Source organism: Pleurodeles waltl, chromosome 6 (genome assembly GCF_031143425.1).
Source record: "Pleurodeles waltl isolate 20211129_DDA chromosome 6, aPleWal1.hap1.20221129, whole genome shotgun sequence".
NCBI lineage: Eukaryota > Metazoa > Chordata > Amphibia > Caudata > Salamandridae > Pleurodeles > Pleurodeles waltl.
In genome coordinates, this window is record NC_090445.1 from 1,545,356,303 (window position 1) to 1,545,380,728 (window position 24,426).

Genomic DNA, 24,426 nt, shown 5'->3' on the forward strand with positions numbered 1-24,426 from the left:
AACCTATTAGTGAATATTTTTACCTTTGTTTCTTCATATTCATCCAAGGATGAAGAAAGTTTGCCTAAACCCCTGTCTTGAAGGACCTAGAATACTTAGAGTTTAAAATATAGGATCAACTATTTATTGAAAATGCTGGAGCAAGAAATAAAAGTAATTATCAAATCATTAACAAAGCACTCAATATCTAATGAGAAGCTGCCCGAAGGTTTTAGAGGTCCTGTTCCATAAACGGTAAGTCAGCTACATCTGCACTGTGGAAGAGTGTGTCGGTTAAAGACTTCTGGCTGGTGGCAACTGGTCATATCTACTCTCTATGTATTCTTCTTGCCTTTACCAATCATTATTGTCTAGCCTGTCATGCAAGGCCTTTTATGCAGACGCTGTTGTATATGACTTCTTTCTTCAGCCTTTTTTGGTGGCCCTTATCAGACCTTCCAGATGTAGTCACTGCAGTGGGAGTCTTTCAAAGATGAGGAATCCTCAGGCAGATATATTCTGTAGAAGATAACATTAGTTACTTACAGTCATGTCATTTGATAGTTTTCTAGTGGATACTAATCTTCTGGATGAGTCCTTATCATCTTCCTATGTCTCTGAGTAGTAGTCAGTGATTGATCTTTCTATAGGACTTATTCTCATTCTGTGTGGTGCTCTCTTTTTATCTATGCATCTTTGGAGAGCTGAAATGGATGTAGCCTATGAGGATGGCCTTCATGGACACGTGGCATCAATTTTGCATGACCCTATGGTTTTTTCTCACTTCTTCCTATGATGGTGCTTCCTGCTAGCGGTTGGAGTTGTTGCATAACTTTGTTTCTCATGTATTGGATCTTTCATAGATTCACATGCTTGAGTCATTCCCTGTCGTCAATGTGGGAGTCCCACAGTATCAAAGTATGGATATGTTCGATGGCATGTGTAGCTGCAGACACACATGCTGTGCACTGTTCCTGCCATCTAGTGTTGGGCTCGGAGTGTTACAAGTTGTTTTTCTTCAAAGAAGTCTTTTTGAGTCACAGGACCGAAAGACTCCTCCCTTTCGGCTCCATTGCGCATGGGCGTCGACTCCATCTTAGATTGTTTTCTTTCCGCTATCGGGTTTGGACGTGTTCCTCTTCGCTCCGTAATTCGAATCGGGAAAACTTAGAAAATCATCTAAATCTGTCGGTATTGTTTGCTTTCGGGACCGGTTTAGTATAAACACATCGGCACCGACAGCAAGACTGCTTTGGCGGCGCTTCAAGGCTTCTGCATTTAACCAAGGCCTGTTCGGCCCGACCACACCAGTCGTCGATAACTCATGGACCGGACCCCCTTCCGTTTCTGTCCGACTTGTCACGCCAAGTATCCTTATACAGACCAGCATCGGGTCTGTAACCTGTGTTTATCGCCCGAACACAGAGAGGATACTTGTGAGGCCTGCAAAGCTTTTCGATCCAAGAAGACCCTAAGAGATCGTCGCTCAAGACGTTTACAGATGGCGTTGAAGCCGACACAACACCTCAACGTCGAGGAAGAAGAAACAAGAATATCCATTCAGGGTTCGGACTCGGATGACTCTGACGGGGATCGGCCATCGACGGTGGTGCAAAAAGTGAGTACACCTGCCCCGTCCCAGACCCAAGGTCAGAAAAAAAAAATACAATGTCTTGGGGACGCCACTGCCGGAAGGCAATGGCTCAACCCACAGAAAAGGCGGTGACCAAATACCATCATCTGCACCGAAAAAGGCCCAAATATTGCCGAAGACTTCCGACTCCGGTCGAGAAACCGGCATCGAAAAGAGTCTACATCGAGGGGTCTAGTCGAGCAAACCTCAGAAAAGCTTCTCGGAGCCGAGACCAAAAGTTTTCATTGGGGTTTCGGTACCAAAAAAAAGCGGCTTCGGAGCTAAAAAAGACTTCCTATACGGAAGAGCAGGGGCTCTCTCAACAGCTCAAGGAAAGGCACAGATTGGAGCAGGAACTGAATTTGGAAGAGCTTGTTCAAGAGAAAACTGGCTTTTCATGAGACTGAAATGCAACCAAAGGCCAAGGTGGTTAGAGAAAAGTCACCACCCCCACATTTCTCACCACAAACGTCCCCACTTCAATCACCGCAACTATCACCAGTGAGTACACCAATGGCACAGTCACCCACACATACTGGGATGACGCAGGACGATGCAGATCCCTGGGATCTATACGACCCACCAGTTTCGGACAACAGTCCAGAGATTTATCCTACAAAACCTTCACCTCCAGAGGATAGCACGTCCTACACACAGGTACTGGCCAGAGCAGCAACATTTCACAATGCATTCAGAACCAGTGGAGGATGACTTTCTATTTAACACTCTGGGATCCACGCATGCTTCGTACCAAAGCCTGGCAATGCTACCGGGCATGCTTAAACATGCACAACAGGTTTTCCAAGAACCTGTAAAAGGGAGAGCCATCACGCCAAGGGTCGAGAAAAAATGTAAACCGCCCCCGTCAGACCCTGTGTTTATTACACAACAGCTCCCTGCGGACTCAGTTGTAGTGTGGGCTGCAAGAAAGCGGGCAAATTCACAGTCATCAAGGGATGCGCCACCCCCTGATAAGGAAAGCCGTAAGTTTGACGCGTCAGGGAAAAGAGTGGTATCGCAAGCGGCCAATCAGTGGCGTATTGCTAACTCACAAGCCCTCCTTACCCGCTACGACAGAGCACATTGGGACGAGATGCAGGATATTATCCAACATCTACCAAAAGAGCATCAAAAACGTGCCCAGCAAGTGATGGAGGAGGGACAGGCCATCTCAAACAACCAAATCCGCTCTGCACTAGACTCTGCTGATACAGCAGCACGGACTGTCAGTACAGCAGTAACCATTAGAAGGCACGCTTGGCTGCAAAGTTCTGGTTTTAAACCAGAGATACAGCAGGCGGTATTGAATATGCCGTTCAATCAACATCAGCTATTTGGGCCAGGGGTGGACACTGCAATAGAAAAAATTAAAAAGGACACAGACACGGCCAAAGCCATGGGCGCGCTCTACTCCACTCAATACAGGGGAACATTTAGGAAACCACAGTTTAGGGGAGGGTTCAGACACCAACCCTCAGAACCATCCACCTTCCAAACAAAACCCACTTACCAGTCTCAGAACCAGAGAGGGGGGTTTTGTGGTTCCTACAGAGGACAGTTCCCAAGAGGAAGAGGGAAATTTCAGCCTGCTAAGCAAACCCCTAGTAGCAAGCAGTGACTTCAATGTCACACTTCCCCAACACACATCACCAGTGGGGGGGAGATTAACAAAATACCACAACAATTGGGCACACATTATCAAAGACACATGGGTTCTATCAATTAGCCAACATGGTTACTGCATAGAGTTCACAAAATTCCCTCCAGATGTTCCCCCAAGAACGCCCAAGATGTCAATACAACACCTAAACCTATTACAAATAGAGGTCCAAGCACTATTAGCATAACAAGCCATAGAACTAGTACCTTATCACCAGAAAGGAACAGGGGTTGTTTACTCCCTATATTTCCTTATTCCAAAGAAAGACAAAATGTTAAGGCCTATTCTAGATCTCAGAACGTTAAATCTCTTCATCAAATCAGATCATTTCCACATGGTAACACTACAGGACGTGGTGCTCTTACTAAAACAAGGGGAATACATGGCAACACTGGATCTAAAAGATGCGTATTTTCACATACCCATTCATCCATCTCACAGGAAATACCTCAGGTTTGTAATACAAGGCAAACATTACCAATTCAAAGTGTTACCCTTCGGAATAACAATGGCACCCAGGGTATTTACAAAATGCCTAGCTATAATAGCAGCTCATATAAGGATACATCATATGCACGGCTTTTATTAGCCAAAGTCACACGCAATATGTAATACTCTACACAAACTAGGGTTTTCTATAAATTACCAAAAATCTCATTTACAACCATCCCAAATACAACAATACTTGGGAGCAACACTCAACACACAAAAAGCAATTGCTACTCCAAGTCCACAAAGAGTTTAATCGTTTCAAAATATAAGGTCAAGCATGCAGCCAAACCAACAATACACGGTCAGATTTGTGATGAAACTACTAGGCATGATGTCCTCATGCATAGCTATTGTCCCAAATGCAAGACTACACATGCGGCCCATACAACAGTGCCTAGCAAAACAATGGACGCAGGCATAGGGTCAACTCCAAGATCTAGTGTTGATAGACCGCCACACACACTCTTCGCTTCAATGGTGGAACCCTGTAAATGTAAACAAAGGGCGGTCTTTTCAAGACCCAGTGCCTCCCATTATCACAACAGACGCCTCCATGATTGGGTGGGGAGCACACCTCAACAATCACAGCATACAAGGTCAGTGGGACAATCAACAAAAACAACTTCACATAAATCTCTTAGAACTGCTAGCAGTCTTTCTAGCACTAAATGCCTTTCAGCCCCTTCTAGTCCACAAACACATTCTTGTCAAAACGGACAATATGACAACAATGTATTATTTAAACAAACAAGGGGGCACATGCTCATAACAACTGGGTCTCCTAGCACAAAAAATTTGGCATTGGCCAATTCACAACATTCGCCTTAGCACAATATATACCAGGCATTCACAGTCAGTTAGCTGACAATCTCAGTTGAGATCACCAGCAAACTCACGAGTGGCAAATACATCCCCAGATTCTGCAAGATTACTTCTACCGCTGGGGGACACCAAACATAGATCTGTTTGCAACAAAACAAAACGCAAAATGCCAAAACTTCGCATCCAGGTACCCACACCTTCAGTCCAAGGGCAATACTCTGTGGATCAGCTGGTCAGGGGTATTTGCTTACGCTTTTCCCCCTCGCCCACTCGTTCCTTTCCTGGTCAACAAACTGAGTCAAAACAAACTCAAACTAATACTCATAGCACCAACGTGGGCTCGCCAACCGTGGTACACCACACTGTTGGACTTCTCAGTAGTACCGCACATCAAACTACCAAACAGACCAGATCTGTTAACACAACACAACACAAGACAAACAACAGATCAGACACCCCAATCAAGCATCGCTCAACCTAGCAATCTGGCTCCTGAAGACTTAGAATTTGGATATCTAAACCTTTCAAATGAGTGTATGGAGGTCATTAAACAAGCAAGGAAACCGACAACAAGGCATTGTTATGCTAATAAATGGAAAAGGTTTGTTTTCTACTGCCAGGCAAATCAAATCACACCACTAGAGGCCTCCATACAAAACATTGTAAGTTATTTACTACACTTACAAAAAGCAAATCTCGCTTTTTCTTCCATAAAAATCCATCTCACTGCAATATCTGCTTATCTGCATGGAAATACTAAAAAGAATCATACCTCCAAGAACACCACCAGTACCTTCGTGGAATCTTGATATTGTACTTACACGACTCATGGGCCCACCATTTGAACCCATGCATTCTTGTCAAATCCAATTCTTGACTTGGAAAGTAGGCTTTCTAATAGCTGTCACTTCACTACGAAGAGTCAGCGAAATACAGGCGTTTACTATACAAGAACCCTTTATACAAATACACAAACATAAAGTGGTTCTCCTTACAAATCCACAATTTTTACCAAAAGTCATATCACCGTTTCATCTAAACCAAACAGTTGAACTCCCAGTCTTCTTTCCACAGCCAGACTCAGTAGCAGAAAGGGCACTGCATACATTAGACATAAAAAGAGCGCTAATGTATTACATTGACAGAACACAAGCATTTCGGAAAACTAAACAATTGTTCAGAGCTTTCCAAAAACCCCATGCCGGTAACCCTATATCCAAACAGGGCATAGCCAGATGGATAGTCAAATGTATTCAGACCTGTTACCTTTAAGCTAAAAGAGAATTACCCATTACACCAAGGGCACACTCCACTAGAAAGAAAGGTGCCACAATGGCTTTTCTGGTAATATACCAATGACAGAGATTTGTAAGGCAGCCACTTGGTCTACACCCCATACATTTACTAAGCATTAGTGTGTAGATGTGTTAGCAACACAACAAGCCACAGTAGGACAGGCTGTATTAAGAACATTATTTCAAACAACTTCAACTCCTACAGGCTGACCACCGCTTTTGGGAGGATTACTGCTTTGTAGTCTATGCAAAGCATGTGTATCTGCAGCTACACATGCCATCGAACGGAAAATGTCACTTACCCAGTGTACATCTGTTCGTGGCATGTTGCGCTGCAGATTCACATGCGCCCTCCCACCTCCCCGGGAGCCCGTAGCCGTTTTAGTTGCATGTAAATTGTATATATGTAAATAAATATTCCTTTACTACAAACTATGTACATACATATCTACTCCATTGCATGTGCAACTTTAGTATCCTTATTTTACCAACTACTACCTCACCCTATGCAGGAAAACACCCGTGCGCAATGGAGCCGAAAGGGAAGAGTCACTCGGTCCCGTGACTCGAAAAGACTTCTTCGAAAAAAAAAAAACTTGTAACACTCCGAGCCCAACACTAGATGGCGGGAACAGCGCGCACAGCATGTGAATCTGCAGCGCAACATGCCACAAACAGATGTACACTGGGTAAGTGACATTTTCCATTTTACATATAAGACAATGTTAAAGTGCATTCACTGTCACAGTATATTCACCTCATTAGAAAAGACAAGCAGTTAAGCCAATCAGGCGACAGCACCGCTTAGAACCTTCACCACAGAAGCTCCAGTCTCTCAGATTTTCTACTGACTGTCATGTGAAGGTAGTCTCAATGAGCTGTGCTCGGTTTTCTTCATTCCAGCTTCTGGAAGTCTTCAACAACACTTCATATGTCTGATAAATCAAAGAAAGGTCTCTTTAGATCCTGTAAGACATATGGGAAAAAGAGACTTCATGTGGATGACCAGCATAAGGACTGCCTCTACACCCAAAACAAGGTAAAGAATTGCAAAGTCTGCAAAACTTTTTTTTTTTTATCAAAGACCTTTAAGGGCAGGGTGGGGAGGCTACTATTATGGTAACAAAAGGCCTAGACACAGAAACCTACATCTTTGGAAGAAGATAGTGACAACTCTGGTAGGACTCACAAAAAGGAAAGGTCCGATGACCAAGAGAGCTCTTAGGAAAAGAGGAATGCCTTTCAGGTTTCCCGTCATGGGTCCCTAAAAGATCTACATAAAAAGGAGAAAAAGCCAAATTCCGTTTCAATCCCGGCGAGACTACTCCATTGACAAGTACTTCACAACCGTTGAAGGCACCACTGTCAGTGACGACCATGCCGATGACCTCTTCCACCATTGCCTCAACGAGGACGATAATAAAAATTTCTAAAACGTTCTTAAAGCCTCAAGATACACCCCCAAGCAAGGTCTTACCATAGCCATCTGCCTGATCTAGAGGAATCGGATGATGAAGGTCCATTTGGACTAGCCCACAGTCCATGAGAACTCCAGATGAAATACCAGGACGGTGCGGAAGAAGAGGAGTCATATTATGGCCACTACTATATTCTGCATGCCAGGCAAAGACCTTTGCAGTACTATCAAGACTATCCAGAACCACCACCTAAACAGAATGATGTTCAGGTGCCTTTGTCACTTTTTCATGACTTACAGGCTATGCTGCAGTTTTATCGTAGAAGGTTCCCAGAACTTCCAGAAGACCAACCAGCGGCTCTTCTTCCACTGACATCTACTTCATCTCTGTACTCCATCTCCGGCAACACCAAGACCTATTCCTCCACCACTAACTCCAAGGATGACACCTGCTTCCAATATAGCAGTGCTCCAAGGGAGGCTCCATCGTCATCAGAGGTTGACAGAGAAGAAAGTGAGATCCTGGATACTCACCCATCCCATGATGAATGGGATGATTGTTTGTTTCCTATTCCATTGCCACCAGTACCTCATCCTGCAGGTTCTCGCCCTGGGGATATTAGTGGTTTTCATAATTTAATAGAGCGGGCTGCAGCAAGATTTGATTTAACTACTTAATTGAAGCAGTCAGACTGCTTCCTATATGACTTTAAGTAGCAGATGTGGAAGTCTATTTGTGCCATCCCAATTATAGACTACATATGGAAAGAGAGCATAAAACATGAGAAACCCAGCAACATTATTGGTGGTTGTACCACTATCGATAAAAGTTCAAAGCCCCAGAAGATGCCCCTGCTTGCCTAACAGGACATCTAAAGCTGATTTGGTTGTCTCCCCAGTGGCACAACGTCACTCAAAAAATCTTTCCACTCCTTTCTCTGGTCCGCCGGACAAGGAAGGCAGGCTCTTAGATAATATCAGAAACCGATTCTCAACTATGTCTGCCATTACAGCTCGGACGGCTAATTGTTTAGCCATCTTGGACCGTTACAATAGGCAGATGTGGTCAGACACTGCGCCCTGATCGATCTAGTGCCTAAAGACAGGAAGTGAGAAGCAAGGAAGATCTTGCAAGAGGGAGAGTGCACGTCCTCTGAAATAATTGATGGCACAATGGACATAGTGTTCACTGACTTCCGGCAGTTTGCAGGAACAGCAGTTTTACGGTGGCAGGACTGGCTGAAATCGAGTCCAAGATTCTCGATATGGCATACGATGGAGAGGCGCTGTTTGGAAAGCACATAGATGATGATCTGCTAGCCATCAAAACTGATACGGACACGGCAAAATCCTTGGGAACATTGCAATTTCCCTTTTGAGGAGCACACAATAGAGGTTTTTCTGCATATAGAGGAGGTTACCAATGCTACCAGCCCTTTCAACCTCAATATAGGTCTACCTCCCAGCAGCAGCCATACCATCAGCCACTATCAGTGCCATATACAAAACAGAGTACTCATCACAAGCAGGCCACCCAATCCCGGGACGTCATCTGTAAGCAGTGACCTCGATCAGGTGTCAGCTATCACCACTTCTCTCTGTCCTGTGGGTGCGAGCATTTGAAACCACCTACACCAATGGCAGAAGATAACTACAGACAGGTATTGAATCTTGTCACCTATGGTCGTACCCTGGAGATTATCGAGAGACCACCACACTTCCCACCAAAGGGAGGGAGCACACCCCCTTCATCTTAACTTACTGAGAAAAGAAGCCCTCATTATACTTGCCAAGGGAGCAATCGAACAAGTTAAATTTTTCCAGAAGGGCACACATTTCTACTCCTGTTTTTTTCTTGTGAATAAGAACTCCGGGGAATGGAGACCCATCCTAGACCTCGGGAAGCTCAACAGATTTCCACAGAAACAATGTTTCTGCATGGTCACTCTATCATACATCCTGCATCTCCTGAACCGCGGGAATTATATGACAACTCTCTACTTACAGGTTGCAAATTTCCACATCCCTATACATCCCAAGTATCGCAAGTACCTTCTCTTCACTGTGGCTGGCACACATTACTAGTTCAGAGTCCTTCCATTTGGCCTCAAATCAGCTCATTGCATTTTCACTAAATATATGGCCCCAGTTGCAGCCGATCTTAGAAAGAAAGGTCACCAGGTATTCCCCTACTTGGACGTCTCCCTGCTAAAAAGCCCTCACACCATCGCAAGCTTCCAAAGCAAAAGAGGCTTGTGTCACATTTTTTCAAAAACTGTGTCTCACAGTGAACACTGTTCCAAGACAAAGGATAAGGTTTTTGGGCTCCACCCTAGATAACATAAAGGACAAAGCATTTCTTCCCCAAGAAAGACAACAAAAACTAAGTCTGCTTGCTTTCAAGATCGCCAGAAGAAAGTCCATTGCAATGAGTCTACACACATCATTGCTGGGAATTATGTCATCAGCAATCAACCTAATACTTCTGGAATGCCTGAACCTGGGACCTTTACAGGAGGAGCTATAGTGACAGTGGATTCAGACAGAAGGGTCATTCGACAACCTTGTCAATATCACACCAAGGATGGTCCAAGCACTAATGTTGTGATTCCAAATCTCTCGAAGGGCCTCACATTTTTTCCCCCAATAATCAACTTTTTGGTAACAGACACCTGGAAGGCTGGGAAGGCTGGGAAGAACATTTGCAGGACCTGCAATTTTAAGGTAGATGGTCTGCCATCCAAACGTTCATGCATGTAAGCCGCCTGGAGCTCAAGTCTATCTTCCTCACCCTTCAAGCTTTCTTACCTTGCATAGCAGGTTCTTCAGTGCTGATGCATACAGACAATACGACCAGCATGCACTATGTCAACAAACAAGGAGGTATAAGGTTGCTGGTGCTCTCTCAGGAAGCCAAGGAGCTGTGGCACTGGATAGCAGCACACAACTTCACTCTGGAGGCCGAGCACATATCGGGAGCAAACAACTTCTTGGCAGACACACTCAGCAGATCCCTAGACAGTTGACACGAGTAGGTGCTGAACCAGATGGAACTCAACAGGATATTTCAACTTTGGGGCACGCCAGCATTAGATCTATTTGCATCGGATGAGAACAACAAATGCTGATTCTTCGCCAGTCAGCGTCATTCCCTGGGTCATTGGGGCAGGCATTTTTGATAAGATGGTCCGGGATTTATGCCTACTCTTTTCATGATACTGAAAATTCTCAGCAAGATGAAAATGGAGAGGAGTTGCTTAATCCTGATAACTCCCAGGTGGCCGAGACAGTAATTGTTCACGGAGCTTCTCCTCCTCTTGGAGTCCGCACCCATTTGCCTTCAGACCAGGTGGACACTGCTCACGATGTACCAGAGCCAAGTTCTATATCCGGACCCAGGCTCTCTCCGATTATGTGTATGGCTCCTGAATTCCAGGATATAACTGTTACCCAAGAATGCACGGATATCCTCAAAAAAGCAAGAGCAGATTCCACTGACAAGTCATACAGATTTAAATTGAAAAGATTCTGCCTGTGGTGTCAACATCCTAACTTGCATCCGCTAGAGGCATCACCAGAGCAGATCTTATTGTATCTTCTCTTTCTGGCTTGTTCAGATTTTGTGCATGCGATTATAAAGGTACATCTTGCTGCAATATCTAGATTTAGACACTCTTCCCAATCTCATTGTGTTCCACAAGGATAATCTAGCAATTCATGAAGGACTGTTAGGGTTAGGGCACCGGAATGGCACCTAAATGTAGTTCTCTCTGAACATATCAAACCTCTGTTTCAACCCATTCACAACGCAGACCTGAAACTTCTCATGTGGAAAGTAGCTGGGCTGTTGGGGCTCACACCTGCTAGAAGAGTGAGGGAGATACAAGTCTTTACGACCCAAGAGCCTTTTCTCCATTTCACAGATGATTGTCATCCTGAGGACTAATCAAAAATTAATTCCCAAGGTGCCATCGCAGTTTTCTCTTAATCTACCCATTACATTTTAAAATGTTTCCCGAATCCAACATGTTCAGCAGAGAGATCTCTGCATATGCAGGATATGTCTTAAATTCTACTTACATTGTACCAAACTGTTTAGTAAAACTGAACAACTATTGGTTGCTTTTGGACAGACTAGAAAAGGCACTCCAGTTACAAAAGCAACCATTGCAAGGTCGATTTCTGCAACAATGCAGTTCTCCACTCCAAAGTGATCGACCACTCTCCTCTAAAGCAAAGGCACACCCCAGGAGGGCAGTTTCCACCACAGCTGCCCTGTTTGCAGAACTTCCACTGGAAAAGATTTGTTGTGCTGCAACGTGGAAGAAGATCCACACCTTTATGCAGCACTACTGTATGGATTTGGCACAGCGAACTGATGAAACAGGCAGTGTTACAGCATCTATTTCAGTAAGGTGAGCCTCTTTTAGTTTGAATGCTACTTATACTTGTTACACAATATTTTATTACACATACTGTATTTATGCATTCAAATATGTGTGTTATTTTACTACCCACTGTCCACAAGGGTAATGATGTCACACAAAGTATAATTACAATAACTGCTTGCTATTCTGATTCACACGTCAATTTATGAAAGATCCAGTACTGGAGCAAAAAAAATAAGTTTCTTACCTGTAACTGCAGTTCTGGTATTAGTATCTTTCATAGATTCGCATGTGACCCGCCCTCCTCCCCATAGAGGTTCCCCTTATGCCTTCTCTTTCTCTTTCTCTCTCTCTCTTTCTCTCTCTCTCTCTCTCTCTCTCTCTCTCTCTCTCTCTCTCTCTCTCTCTCTCTCTCTATATATATATATATATATATATATATATATATATATGTGTGTGTGTGTGTATATATATAATACTTGTGCTAGAAAATTTGAGAGACTGGAGCTTCAGTGGTGAGGGTGTTAAAGGGTGCTGTTGCCTGATTGGCTGGACTTCAGGTCTTTTCTAATGATGTGAATAAGCTTTGAAAGTGAATGCACTTTAACATTTTCTTACATGTAAATTGGTCCATATTGCTCCGTTGGCCTCCCACTTGGATGGCAGGGAATGATTCAAACATGCAAATCTATGAAAGGTTCCTATACTGAAGGCAGTAGTTACATGTAAGTAGCTCATCTTCTTCTGCATTCAGTTTGACACATAACACACCTTCAACAATTAATGTACTGTAGGATGATGTTATAATATCTATTAGAATATTCAGTACCAAAGGTAAGTTTTGGTTTTTGATCTTCATCACCCCCATGGTACCTACTTGTGACTTGACTGTCTGTTCTCAACTCTTTTCAGTGCCCTGGTCGGCTCACCAGTACGAGTTGGCAGAATGGGCATTTCGGAAATGGAAGCATCATCAATTCACCTCACTGCGTGATCTGCTCTGGGGCAATGCTGTTTACCTAAAAGAGGCCAACGCAATCAGCGTGGAGCTAAAAAAAAAGGTGAGGTGTGACATGTGAGTTGCAATCACGCTGAGCCCTGAAGTAGCCATCGGCTGAGTTGGGAATCAGATGCTTTAAAGCAATAATTTGCCAAAATCCCATTACTGAAATTGAATTAATTCTACCACCTTTAAATGAAACAGTGTTTAGTTTTCAATGCTTACGTAGATGATGAGTGCACACGGAAACAGAGTCTCGCAGCAAGTGGTGAACCACCTTCCGAGAGCAGTGAGGCCAGCATGTTTAGCTTTTACCACAGTCTTGCCATCAGTAGGTTGGCACATGATGTCCCTGATACATGTTTATTTCTTACATTGTTTGTTTTGAACTTCTACCTCCAGGTGCAGTTTCAGTTTGTGCTCCTGACAGATACGCTGTATTCTCCCTTGCCACCAGAGCTTATGCCCTCGCAGCCTGGCAAGGTTTGGGATGACAGTTCGTTCCCTCGAACGGTTGTGGCAGTTGAAGTCCAAGACTTGAAGAATGGAGCAACACATTATTGGTCACTAGAGAAACTGAGGTATGGGTCTTGGAGATGTTTGTGATGTCACATCGAGACCACCGTGTGTGCACTGAACTTGGTTTCACCATCTGAAATTTTGGAACTTTTCTGGTAGTGATTGTAAGAGCAAACATTAGAGCATATTCTGTAGTAGTGGGGAGGGAAGAGCAGGTGGGAAGGGTTCTCATTAGAAAAAGAATTTGGAAGGTTGTAATTTTAGGTCTGTTCTGTGATTGGCTTCTGTTGTAAACAAAGTGAATGCTTCGGAGGGTTTTCTCATTGAGAAATTATCCTTTTGAGATTTTTGAACCAATTGTACTAGCCTTTTATGAGTTGTGAATTCGTTGTATTTCTCCCATTTTACTGGCTCTTGTATTTGTATCAGAAATACTGTGCATGGGATGTGTGTGCTGACAAAGGAGCATTATAGTGTATAAAACCAGTGTGAACAGAACAAGAAAAAAATATTTTTGTCCATTAGAGTTGCAAAGCTTCTGAGTATTCCGCCCGTCAAAGTTTAGTTGAAGGTGTCTGCCATAATATGTTCTCCCAAGTTAAAGTAGCTTCAGGCTATTTTAAAAATATTGAATGAGATAGACAATCTAATTCCTAGAAGAGATCACTTTTGCGATAGAGAGACAACACTAGAACCACTTGTGGAGGAAGTGCAGAGTGGCTTCTAAATCTGTTTCTTCAGATTTCTGTTAAAGTAGATATCCCAGAGAGTTGTAAATTCTGTTTGGTCAATTGCAACGTTTTTGTCACATACGGAGGCTTGTCTTCTCTGACCGAAGAGGGTGTAAATTGTCTGTAGGCTGGAAGAGTTGTGTCTTTCATTATTGGGTTAGAACCTACAATGAGGTTTTTATTATGGGGTAGACCTACCATCAATGCATCGATCTTCTGGCTTTCATATTTTGAGGTCCAAAGTTGCTTCACTAGCTTTAGAAAAGCATTTTCATGTTCAAGTCATCTGAATGGTAGTGTCATGGGTAAGTCTTCACGTCACTTATGCATTGATAGTTGGGGGTCAGTTGTATATCATATACAATGCACATTTAACTGCACCTTTGTAAATTATTGTTTCAAATCTTCACATTTGTACAGCAGAAGGATCTAATAGATATTTGAGTAAGCAAACCTCATTACGGGAACTACTGTACTTTTAGTCAAATACCCCATTCAGTTATGCAGTCCACTGTCACGTTACCCCGACTTAGGATAAAACGCCATGCTCAAAGTGACTGAGGAGATAAACTGTGTGGGGATAGTGGATGGGACAGATCTTGGGAGTGTACCTCACATTATCAGATTTTTTAGGCAAAGTCTTGGAAAGTATGATCTGTTTGAACCTTCTAACCAAGATTATTCTTACTGGGATGACACTGTTGCAGTTTAGGAATGAGGGAGTCCATGTCTAGTTGGGTTGACTGCATTCTTGTGCCACACTGCATGGCTGTATAATATCCTGAAGATCCAGACATAAATAGCTTGACTAAAAGAGCAATATTGTTGACATATTACTCAAGTTAAGTAGTTAAACTGACACTCCAGCATTGGAGGAACTTCTGACAGAAAACAATCCTATAGAAAAGGATGAAAATACTGTACTCCACCTAGTAGATGATAAAGACATTGAGTAAATGCAAAAATGACTGAATTTTTATATAAATTCCTCAGACAAAACCGGTCTGAAAAACTCTCAATGTATTCCAGATTCCGGCTCACATGAGCCATAAAAAAAAAAAAACTGATTACCTCAGGCATTACCCGAGGCATCACTGGTGGTGGGCATCACTAGACTAGAGCCTTAGAGAGACAAGATGCTCTTTAATTCTTATAATGTAAGCCTATTATGCTGCACTTTTCTTCATTACTTAGACATGTAGGCTGTATTTTATGTCATGAGTGCTGCACTATACGTTTTAGAAAGGATATCTGATAGAGACTTCTATTTGCAGATTCCTTACCGTAGTAAAGTAGCCTCTTTCTAGCTTGGTTACCCCACTTTTGGCCTGTTTATCAGTGTATTTGACTGTGTTCACTGGGATCCTGCTAACCAGGACTTACTCCAGTATTGGAACTTTCATAGATTCACATGCTTGAATCATTCCCCGTCGTCGAGATGGGAGTCCCCGGTATAATTTACACAAGTAATGTCAAGATATATTAACAAAGAAAAAGGCCCTAGGCCTCTTCAATTTAACAGTCTATCAGAGTCATTTTGTGAAAAGGACCAAACTTGAGCACCCACCAATCAGGCGACAGCACCGTCTAGAATCCTCCTGAGAGAAGCTCCAGCACCTCAGATTTTCCAAAGTGCGGACAATGAGAGAGAGAGAGAGAGATATATATGTATATGTATATATATATATATATATATATATATATATATATATATATATATATATATATATATATATATTCCAATACTGGAGAACTACAGTTACAGGTGAGTAACTTATTTTCTTACTCCAGTATTGGAACTTTCAGAGATTCACATGCTTGAATCAGAGTAGATAGCAGTAGCTATGCACATTGTAATATAATAACATATTTGATCGAAAGCACCTTGATACATGAAACCTCATTATACTCCTGCATAAAATATATGTAACTATAAAGGTATGGTATGGAGAACTACAGTTACAGGTAAGTAACTTATTTTTTTCAGTGACTATGCTCTCTCCTCTAAATTTGGTTGCTGGTAACATTTTTCACCTCAATTGGCATACTGGTGCCCCCATGTAAGTCACTAGTATATGGCACCTAGGTACCCAGGGCATTGGGGTTCCAGGGGATTCCTATGGGCTGCAGCAGTTATTCTGCCACCCATAGGGAACCTGTGCAAAGGGTTCTGCAGGTCTGCCGTTGCAGTCTGAGAGAACCGGGTGCATGCACCTGGTTTCACTACAGGTCACTGCACCAGGTCACTGTAAGTCACCCTTATAATAGGCCCTCTCAGCTCAGAGGGCAGAGTGCAGGTACCTGTGTGTGAGGTCATCCCCACGAACTCCAGCCTTATTTTACTGGACTTCGTGAGTGCGGGGACGCCATTTTATATGTGTATTGGACATAGGTCACTACCTATGTCCAGCTACATAATGATAACGCCAAACCTGGGCATGTTTAATATCAAACATGTCAGAATCATACCTAAATACTGTTGCAAGTATTGGAAATATGTTTCCATGCACTCTGGGGGCTGCTTAGACGACCCCCAGCATTGCTACCACTAGCCTTACACGGTTTTCCTGGGGAGCCCCGCTGCTGCCACCACTCAGAGAGGTTTCGGCCCTCCTGCTGCTGGATCTGACCAGGGCCAGGAAGGCAAAACAAAGGATTTCCTTTGAGAGAGGAAGGTAACACCCTCTCCCTTTGGAAATAGGTGTGACTGGCTTGGAATGGATAGCCTCCCCAAGCTACTGGTTTTGCTTTGAAGGGCATTCCACACCGGTTCAGTCCCGCCCCCAGTCCCTGTTCTGATGTGAAACTGGATGATGGAAACGGGAGTGACCACTCCCCTATCCATCACCACCACAGGGGTGGTGCCCAGAGCTCCTCCAGAGGGTCCCTCGGTTCTGCCGTCTTGTTTACAAGGTTGGCAGGGAACCTAGGGAGCATCTGAGTGGCCAGTCCAGGAGGGGAGGTCAGAGCTCCCATCTGATAGGTGCTTACCTGGTTAGGTGACCAATCCTCCTTTCAGGGCTATTTAGGGTCTCTCTTTTGTGTGTGTCCTCAGATTCGGCTTGCATGATTCTAGCAAGACTCCTCTGCAACCCTTACTTCGACTTCTGGCCTCCAGAACTGCGACTGGAACCCCCAGGACCCGACAAGCTGCTTCCAAGAAGAAAGGACTCTTCAGCAACATTGTTTCCAGGGCTCCTGCCAGCTTTGTAACAATTCCCTTGCCGTGCATCCCTAGAAGACTGCAACTCTCGAGTCTGCACAAGAAGAAGAAGGAATCTCCCTTGGAGTGAAGGAGTCACTCTCCTGCAACCGCAGGCACCTACGACAAGCGACGACCGGCTGCGTGGATTCCCTCTCCTGCTGAGCTGCGTTGATCCTGCATCAACGGTGGTGGTCCGGAGTAGTCCTCTTGGTCCTCTCTGCCAGCTGTCCAACTTTGATGGAGGTAAGCCTTTGCCTTCCCACGCAGGACAGTACAACCGTGCACCACGTCTCTTGCAGCTGCCAAGGCTTGTTTGCATCTCCTCCAAGGGATCTGTAGGTGACGTGTAGGTCCAGCCCCCAGCACTCCGTCCTACAAAACACAGCCTCCTGCGTGGTTCTTCTGCGGTGTGGAACCACTATTGTAGAGCTGCGTGGGCTCCTTCTGCAACTCCTGTGTCGCCATTCTGTGGGTGCTGCCTCCGCTCCTGTGAACTCTGTGCAACGCTGAGGGTCCCCTGTGACTCCCCCTCCTGGGTTGAGTCCTCATGGGCCTTTGTGGTCCCCGGCAGCACCTCTTTTCCACTAACCGCAAGTTTTCCTTTGCCAAGGCTTGTTGGTGGAAATTCTGCACCGACACCTGTCTACACTCTTCCGGCGTGGGACATCTGCATCCATCTGGAACTCTTCTCCAGCTCCTGGGCTACAGTGCTGCCCTGTTTTCAGTACCCTCTGCTAACTCCTGCATCCACAGCTGGGTGGGTAGTACCTCCTACTTCTTCTGGACTCCACTGTGATTCTTGGGCTTGGTCCCCTCTCTCCTCAGGTCTTATTTCTTCAGGAATCCACAGCTAGTTTTCTTGTAGTCTTCTCAGGGTGTCTTCTTTTTCTTCTTTTCCTCCTTTTGGGTGGTTGGGGAGAATCCAGTGTTTTACTCCTGTGTTACTGGTCGCTGGGGGGTACTGTGTTACTTACCTCTGTGGTTCTCTAGTACTCCCAACTCCCCTCTACACATTTTACTTACCTTGGTGGGGGTACCTTTTTCACATTCCATTTTTTTAGTATATGGTTTGCGCTCCCCTTAGGGTCACTATTGGTTATTACTGTTTGCACAATTTTCTAACCTTTTCTATGCCTATTTCTGTTTGCTAGTGTATATTTTTAGGGTATTTCTTACCTCCGAAGGGTGGGTCACCTGTCTAGTATTTTGTGGTGATTTGTGCCAAAAATAAAGTACCTTTAATTTTGTACAACTGAGTGTTTTCTTTCATGTGAGTAAGTGATGTGTGACTACAGTGGTATTTCATGAACCTTGCATGTCTCCTAGATAAACCTTGGCTGCTCATCCACAGCTACCTCTGGAAAGCCTGGCTTCTAGACACTGCCTGTCATTCACTAAGAGGGAATACCTGGATCTAGTATAAGGTGTAAGTACCATAGGTACCCATCACACACCAGGCCAGCTTCCTACACTTACTTTAGTATTTCCCCCAGGTGTCAGACTGGATCCAGAGATTTTTCTTTCAGCAATACCCTTGCGTGCCTTTATGTGGCCTTGGTTGACTCCTCATCTGTTGTTGGAATCGTGGTCTCTGTGATGACATTGCAGTCCTATATAGGCGCCAACGTGGTGCATTGACGTCAGTTATTTTCTTTCTGCACCAGCCTACACGCATATCTGGAGAAGAGCTACCCTCACTCGCTTTTTGACTGACTTTTCATCCCTTATGTCAATTTGTTTTTGACATACTTGCTGCGTCAAGATGTCTCCCCATAAGACCAGAGTCAAGCCGTGTGGCTCCTATCACCGCATGATGTTGGTAACTGATCCGCACCTTGTGTGCTTGTGGTATCTGGAGCCCGACCATGACCCAAAGATGTGCTCCGACTGCCAGGCCATGAGCCCCGAAGGCTTTGAGGGAGCTGTCCCTGAAGCTCATGACGGCTCGATGGTCGGCTTCACATCACTTCCGGTCTCGCTCTAGAGGAAGCTCACAAGACCACTCGTACTAGTCCCACTCCAAGTCTTTGGGACATTCGGGCCAAAAGAAAAAGAAGTCGAAGAAGAACAAGCGTTCTTCGACTTCACCCCATTACTTGGCAATGCGATGCAGGAGGAGCGTCATCCTTCTAGGCTGCCGCCCTCCGAGCCTGCTTCTGGGTCGGCTCCATGCCTCCTTGAGTTTCTGGGGTCCGGAGCCACCCCTGCTCAACTCAGGGAGTTTTATGAAGCCATCCCCCTTATATCTGTGCCTCTCCTGTGATGCCTTCAGGCCCAATAAGGTCATCAGGGGCACCCTCTGGTTCCACGCCAGCGGTTTTGGCCTTGGAAGGCGCCCCAGGATCTGTTTCCAGATCTGAGGCAATGCCGATCGTGCCACTGGGACCTTCCCCGTTTGAGAAGTCAACACTCCAGACGTTGGTTGGGCCCATAATCAGTGTTGATCCCATTCTCATTCCTGGCTCAGACCCAGAGCAGGAATGATGTCGCCCGACACCGATTCCAACTTACACAGGGACATTTCTCCCTAGGTTGGAACCTGCCCCTTATATCTAGGGGTATGGGTACGGTGAGAGGATGGAAAGATTGCTGGACCCTCTAGAATACCAGCTTGAAGACCCTTATGTACATTGGGCTCAGGAATTGGGTGAGGCCATTGGGTTGGACACCTCCCCTGACTCTGGCATGCTTTCTCCCCCTACCGTGGCTACAGAGGAGGGTGCCTCCTACTCATAGTTAATGGGTCCTGGGTCTCGAGCTGCCTTCAGGGGTGGTCAGACTAACCTCCTAACTGAGGTGCTTCAGCCCAGGGCTTCCACATCTGAACCCCTGATGCCCTCACTGATGTCCTGCTGGGGACGTGGTCTAAACACAGCACAGGGGCTCCTGTCTACAGGACAATCGCCTGCCACCATAGGCTGCACCTAATGACTCTAAATTCCTGACACAACACCCTACGCATGAGAGCGTAGTCATTCAGGCTTCTTCCTCTTCTGGCACATTCCCATCCACACCCCTGGACAGGGAATCAAAAAGACTGCACCAACTTGGGAAAAAACAGTTCTCTTCCTCCAGTCTGGCATTGCGGTCCGTGAACACCGCATGCCTTTTGGGCCATTACACCCATACTTTATGGGATACGGTTGTGCAGGTGCTGCCACAGGTCCTAGAGGAGGCCCAAGCCATTCTCTCCCAAGCTATTGCTGACGGAAGAGATGCAGCCAAGTTCACGATTCACTGTAGACTGGACACCACCGCCTCAGTGGACGGAGTAGATGGATAGACGGTGGCCCTTCGGCTCCATGCTTGGTTGAGGACATCTGGCTTTTTGGGGGTTGTTCAGCAGTGGCTTATGGACATGCTCTTCGATGACAAAGCGAACTCGGCGCTCAAGCTCTAGTCCCGGGTTACAGAAGGGGTACCCAACCGGGTTCATTTCCCTCCAGCCACCTCATGCTGCCCAGCTTCTGTGTGGCCGAAGACACAGGATCCAATGTCCCCGTGGATTAAGGAGGCCAGCGGTGGGCCCAGTCCCCATCCCCTTTCGTTCCCATCCATACGCCCCCCCAACACTGCAGCCTCTAAACCTTGCTAGTCCGTCGTCCCATCACAGACCAGTTGAAGGCAGGATCAGCCATCACCTGCCCCATTGGAAGTACATCATGACGGGCAGGTGGGTTTTGCAAATAGTCTGAAGGGGCTACTTCCTTCCCTTCGAGACTACCCCTCCTGCCATGTTACCAGCTTACAATCAGATGACAGAGAATCACTTGGCTCTTCTTCTCAAGGAGGTTACGGCTCATTTGGCCAGGGGAGCCATTGAGAAGAGATCCTGTGCTAGAAGTAGGTTGTGGTTGTTATTCCCGCTAAAAGGACAAGGGCCTTCGTCCTATCCTAGACCTCCTGGCCCTCAATCTCTTCCTCAGGAAAGAGAAGTTCAAAATGATCACTCTGGCTCAGGTCTGTTCTGCCCTGGACCCTAGAGACTGGATAGTAGCGTTGGTCTTACAGGACACCTATATTCCATATTCCAGTCCTGCCTGCCCACAGAGGTTACTTGTGGTTCATGGTAGGTCACAAGCACTTTCAGTTCACCGTGCTCCTCTTCGGCCTTACCAACGCCCCTTGGGTGTTCACAAAAGTGATGGCAATGGTCACAGCTCATCTGTGCTAGGTAGGGGTTTTAGTCTTCCTTACCTCAACAACTGGCTGCTGAAGGTGGGCTCGCCCCTAGATGTCAACTCCCACATCCAGAATATGGTGAACCTCCTGCATTCGCTGGGGTTCACTATAAATGTGCCAAAGTCACACCTGACTACCTCTCAGACACTCCCTTTCGTCTGAGCTATTCTGGACACAGTGCAGTTTGGGGCCTATCCTCCTGAGCGCTGAGTCCAGGATATTCAGCCTATGAAACAGATGTTTCAGCCTCTATCCTGGGTTTCAGTGAGGATGGCTGAGGCAGCTGCATCTCATGGCCTCCTGTATATCTTGGTGGTCACACATGCCAGATGGCATATTTGGGCTCTGCAGTGGGACCTGAAGTTCCAGTAGGCTCAGCATCAGGGAAAACTCTCCGACATGGTCCAGATCTTGGAGGGAACTGCGCAAGATCTGCAGTGGGGGCTAATGAACCAAGATTAGGTCAGAGGCAGATCCCTCTCCCTTCTCCAACCAAATCAGACAGTAGTGGCAGAAGCATCACTCCTTGGATGGGGCGGCCACATGGGAGAGGTGGAGATCAGAGGCATCTGGTCCCCAGCGGAGTCTGAGCTCCAAATCAACCTTCTGGTGCTCAGGGCAATCAGTCTTGCATTGAAGGCATTCCTTCCCTCACCCAAAGGGAAAGTGGTGCAATTGTTCACGGTCAACACCACCGCCATGTGGTACTGCAACAAGCAGGGCAGGGTGGGGTTGTGGACCCTTTGTCAGGAGGCCCTGCATCTCTGGACATGGCTGGAAAGTCAAGGCATATCCCTGGTAGTTCAACTGCTGGTGGGCTCTCTGAACCTCAGAGCAGACAAACTCAGCCGTTAATGCATGGTCGATCACAAATGGCGTATCCATCCAGAGGTGGCGCAAATGATCTTTCAGCAGTGAGGCAAGCCTTGGTTAGATCTGTTCGACCCACCAAACAACGTGCAATGTCAGCTGTTATGCACAGTTTCCAAGGTGGCACTCGCTCTGCAAAGCTTATCATCTTGAGTGGAACTCAGGCCTCCTGTACGCCTTTCTGCCTATACCACTTCTTCCCAGATTTCTCAAGAAGATCACGAACGACCGGGCCCAAGTAACTTGTGTGGCTCCGGCGAGGCATGGACATTATTGTATCCCGAGCTTCTGAGCATGGCCATCCATCCTCTACTCAGACTGCCTCTGCTGGAGGATCTTCTGTTTCAGAAGCAGGTGAGGGTTCTCCACTGAGCCTGTCCAGTCTCCGTCTTCTTGTGTGGAGATTGAGCGGCAGCAGTGACAGCTTTTAACCTTCCGCCCAAAGTCTGTGATGTTATCTTGGCAGCCCTCCACCGAAATAGTATATGCCTGTCTTTGGCATGAATTTGTCACATGGTGTACCAACAAAACTGCTGATTCCCCTTTCTGCACCTCTGTCTGAGGTTATTTTGTTTATTCTCTCTGTTGCCCAGCAGTGCTCTACTTTGGGCACCCTTAAGGGTTATCTGTCTGCAATCTCTGCCTTCCTCAGACTTCGTGATCAGCCCTCCTTGTTTAAATCTCCCATTGTTGTGAGATTCCTCGAAGGTCTTACCCATATGTTTCTACCTACCCCGTTCATAATACCCTAGTGGGATTTCAACCTGGTCCTTACCTTCCTCATGTGTGCTCCTTTTGAACCGCTTCATAATTGTTCTATTCGGCTGCTCACTTTAAAAACGGCCTTCCTTGTGGCCATCACTTCTGCACGGAGAGTGAGTGAGCTACATGCTCTTTCTTCAAAGCCACCCTTAATCTCTTTCCATTCTGACAAAGTGATGCTTTGTACTAGGGCCTCCTGCCTCCCTAAAAAGGTCACGCCCTATCATGTAGGCCAGTCCATCACCTTGCCTACTTTTTAAGTACCCCCATATTCTTCTTGTGAGGAGGAGCGACTCCACCATCTGGAACCAAAAAGAGCGTTGGCATTCTACCTCAATCGTACCAATGACTTCTGGGTGGGGTGTCAGCTCTTTGTGGGTTATGTGGGTTCTAAGAAAGGACGGACGATGCAAAAGAGAACCATTTCCCGATGGGTTGTTCTCTGCATCAAAATGTGCTACGCTTTCACTAAGAAGCAACCCCTGAGGGGTTTGCATGCTCACTGCTCCAGAGCAACAGTTGCAACCTCTGTGTTAGGTCGCTGAGTTCCAGGCCTGGACATCGGCCAGGCAGCAACGTGGTCATCCCTGCACATGTTCACCAAACACTACTGCCTGGACAGTCAGGTCTGCGGGACGGCTATTTTGGCTGTTTGGTCTTGGTTCGCAGACCCTCTGGGGATGGTATTGCTTGGGTATCTATTTTAAGGTGAGGAATCTGCAACCAGAAGTCTCTATCAGATGAACAAGTTACTTCCCTTCAGTGACAAATTGTCTTGTAGAGACAAATTCTAGTTGCAGATTCCTTTCTGACCCCCCCATCCTAGCCGCTCTGCAAACTGATCTCTGGGGGCAGGGACTCCCTTTCAGGGCCCTAGTTCTGGTGCACCACTCTGTGTTATTCATGGCTTCGTGCTTCTGGTGTGGAAATTAGTGAAAAGAAACTGATGTCAGCACACCGGTGTGTCGCCTATATACGACTGCGATGTCTCTATACTACCGTAACGTCAACATGGCGACCATGATGCCAGTGATGGATGCGGAGTCGACCAACGCCACCTGATGGCGCGCAAGGGTACTGCTCGAAGAAAAATCTCCAGATCCAGTCTGACTACTGTGAGAAATTCCAAGATAAGGAATCTGCAACTGGAATATGTCTCTACCAGATAATTTACTGAAGGTAAGTAACTTGTTCTTCAGTACTACATACAGTCTAATATTGAGAAAATATTGTCTGTGATAGGTTTTAGAAGATCCCCCCTCAAAATCTAGACATTTTGGACTCTTCACTCTTTGTGTTTATATATTGCTACAGCATTCATTTAAAAAAACACAGTTAACGTTCTGTTATGGTTACAAAACAAAATCTAAAAACCTCTGAAATTCGCCAGCTATTTTTAGGTGAGTTAACCACAACTCTCGTCCCTGTCATTTATTTGTTTTGACCCTAAATATGACATAACACTATTGAC

General features: G+C 45.7%; 1 protein-coding gene across 14 annotated transcripts in view; it reads left to right on the forward strand.

Moving 5' to 3' along the window:
- The window catches only part of KIF1B (kinesin family member 1B), a 1,289,105-nt gene that overhangs the window by 597,226 nt on the left and 667,453 nt on the right, over positions 1–24,426 (forward strand). For all 14 annotated transcript variants that reach the window (XM_069241187.1, XM_069241189.1, XM_069241193.1 and 11 more), the window contains 2 exons: positions 12,599–12,747; positions 13,089–13,267. In XM_069241187.1, the coding sequence (XP_069097288.1) occupies positions 12,599–12,747; positions 13,089–13,267 (328 nt within the window). The remainder of the gene's footprint in view (positions 1–12,598; positions 12,748–13,088; positions 13,268–24,426) is intronic.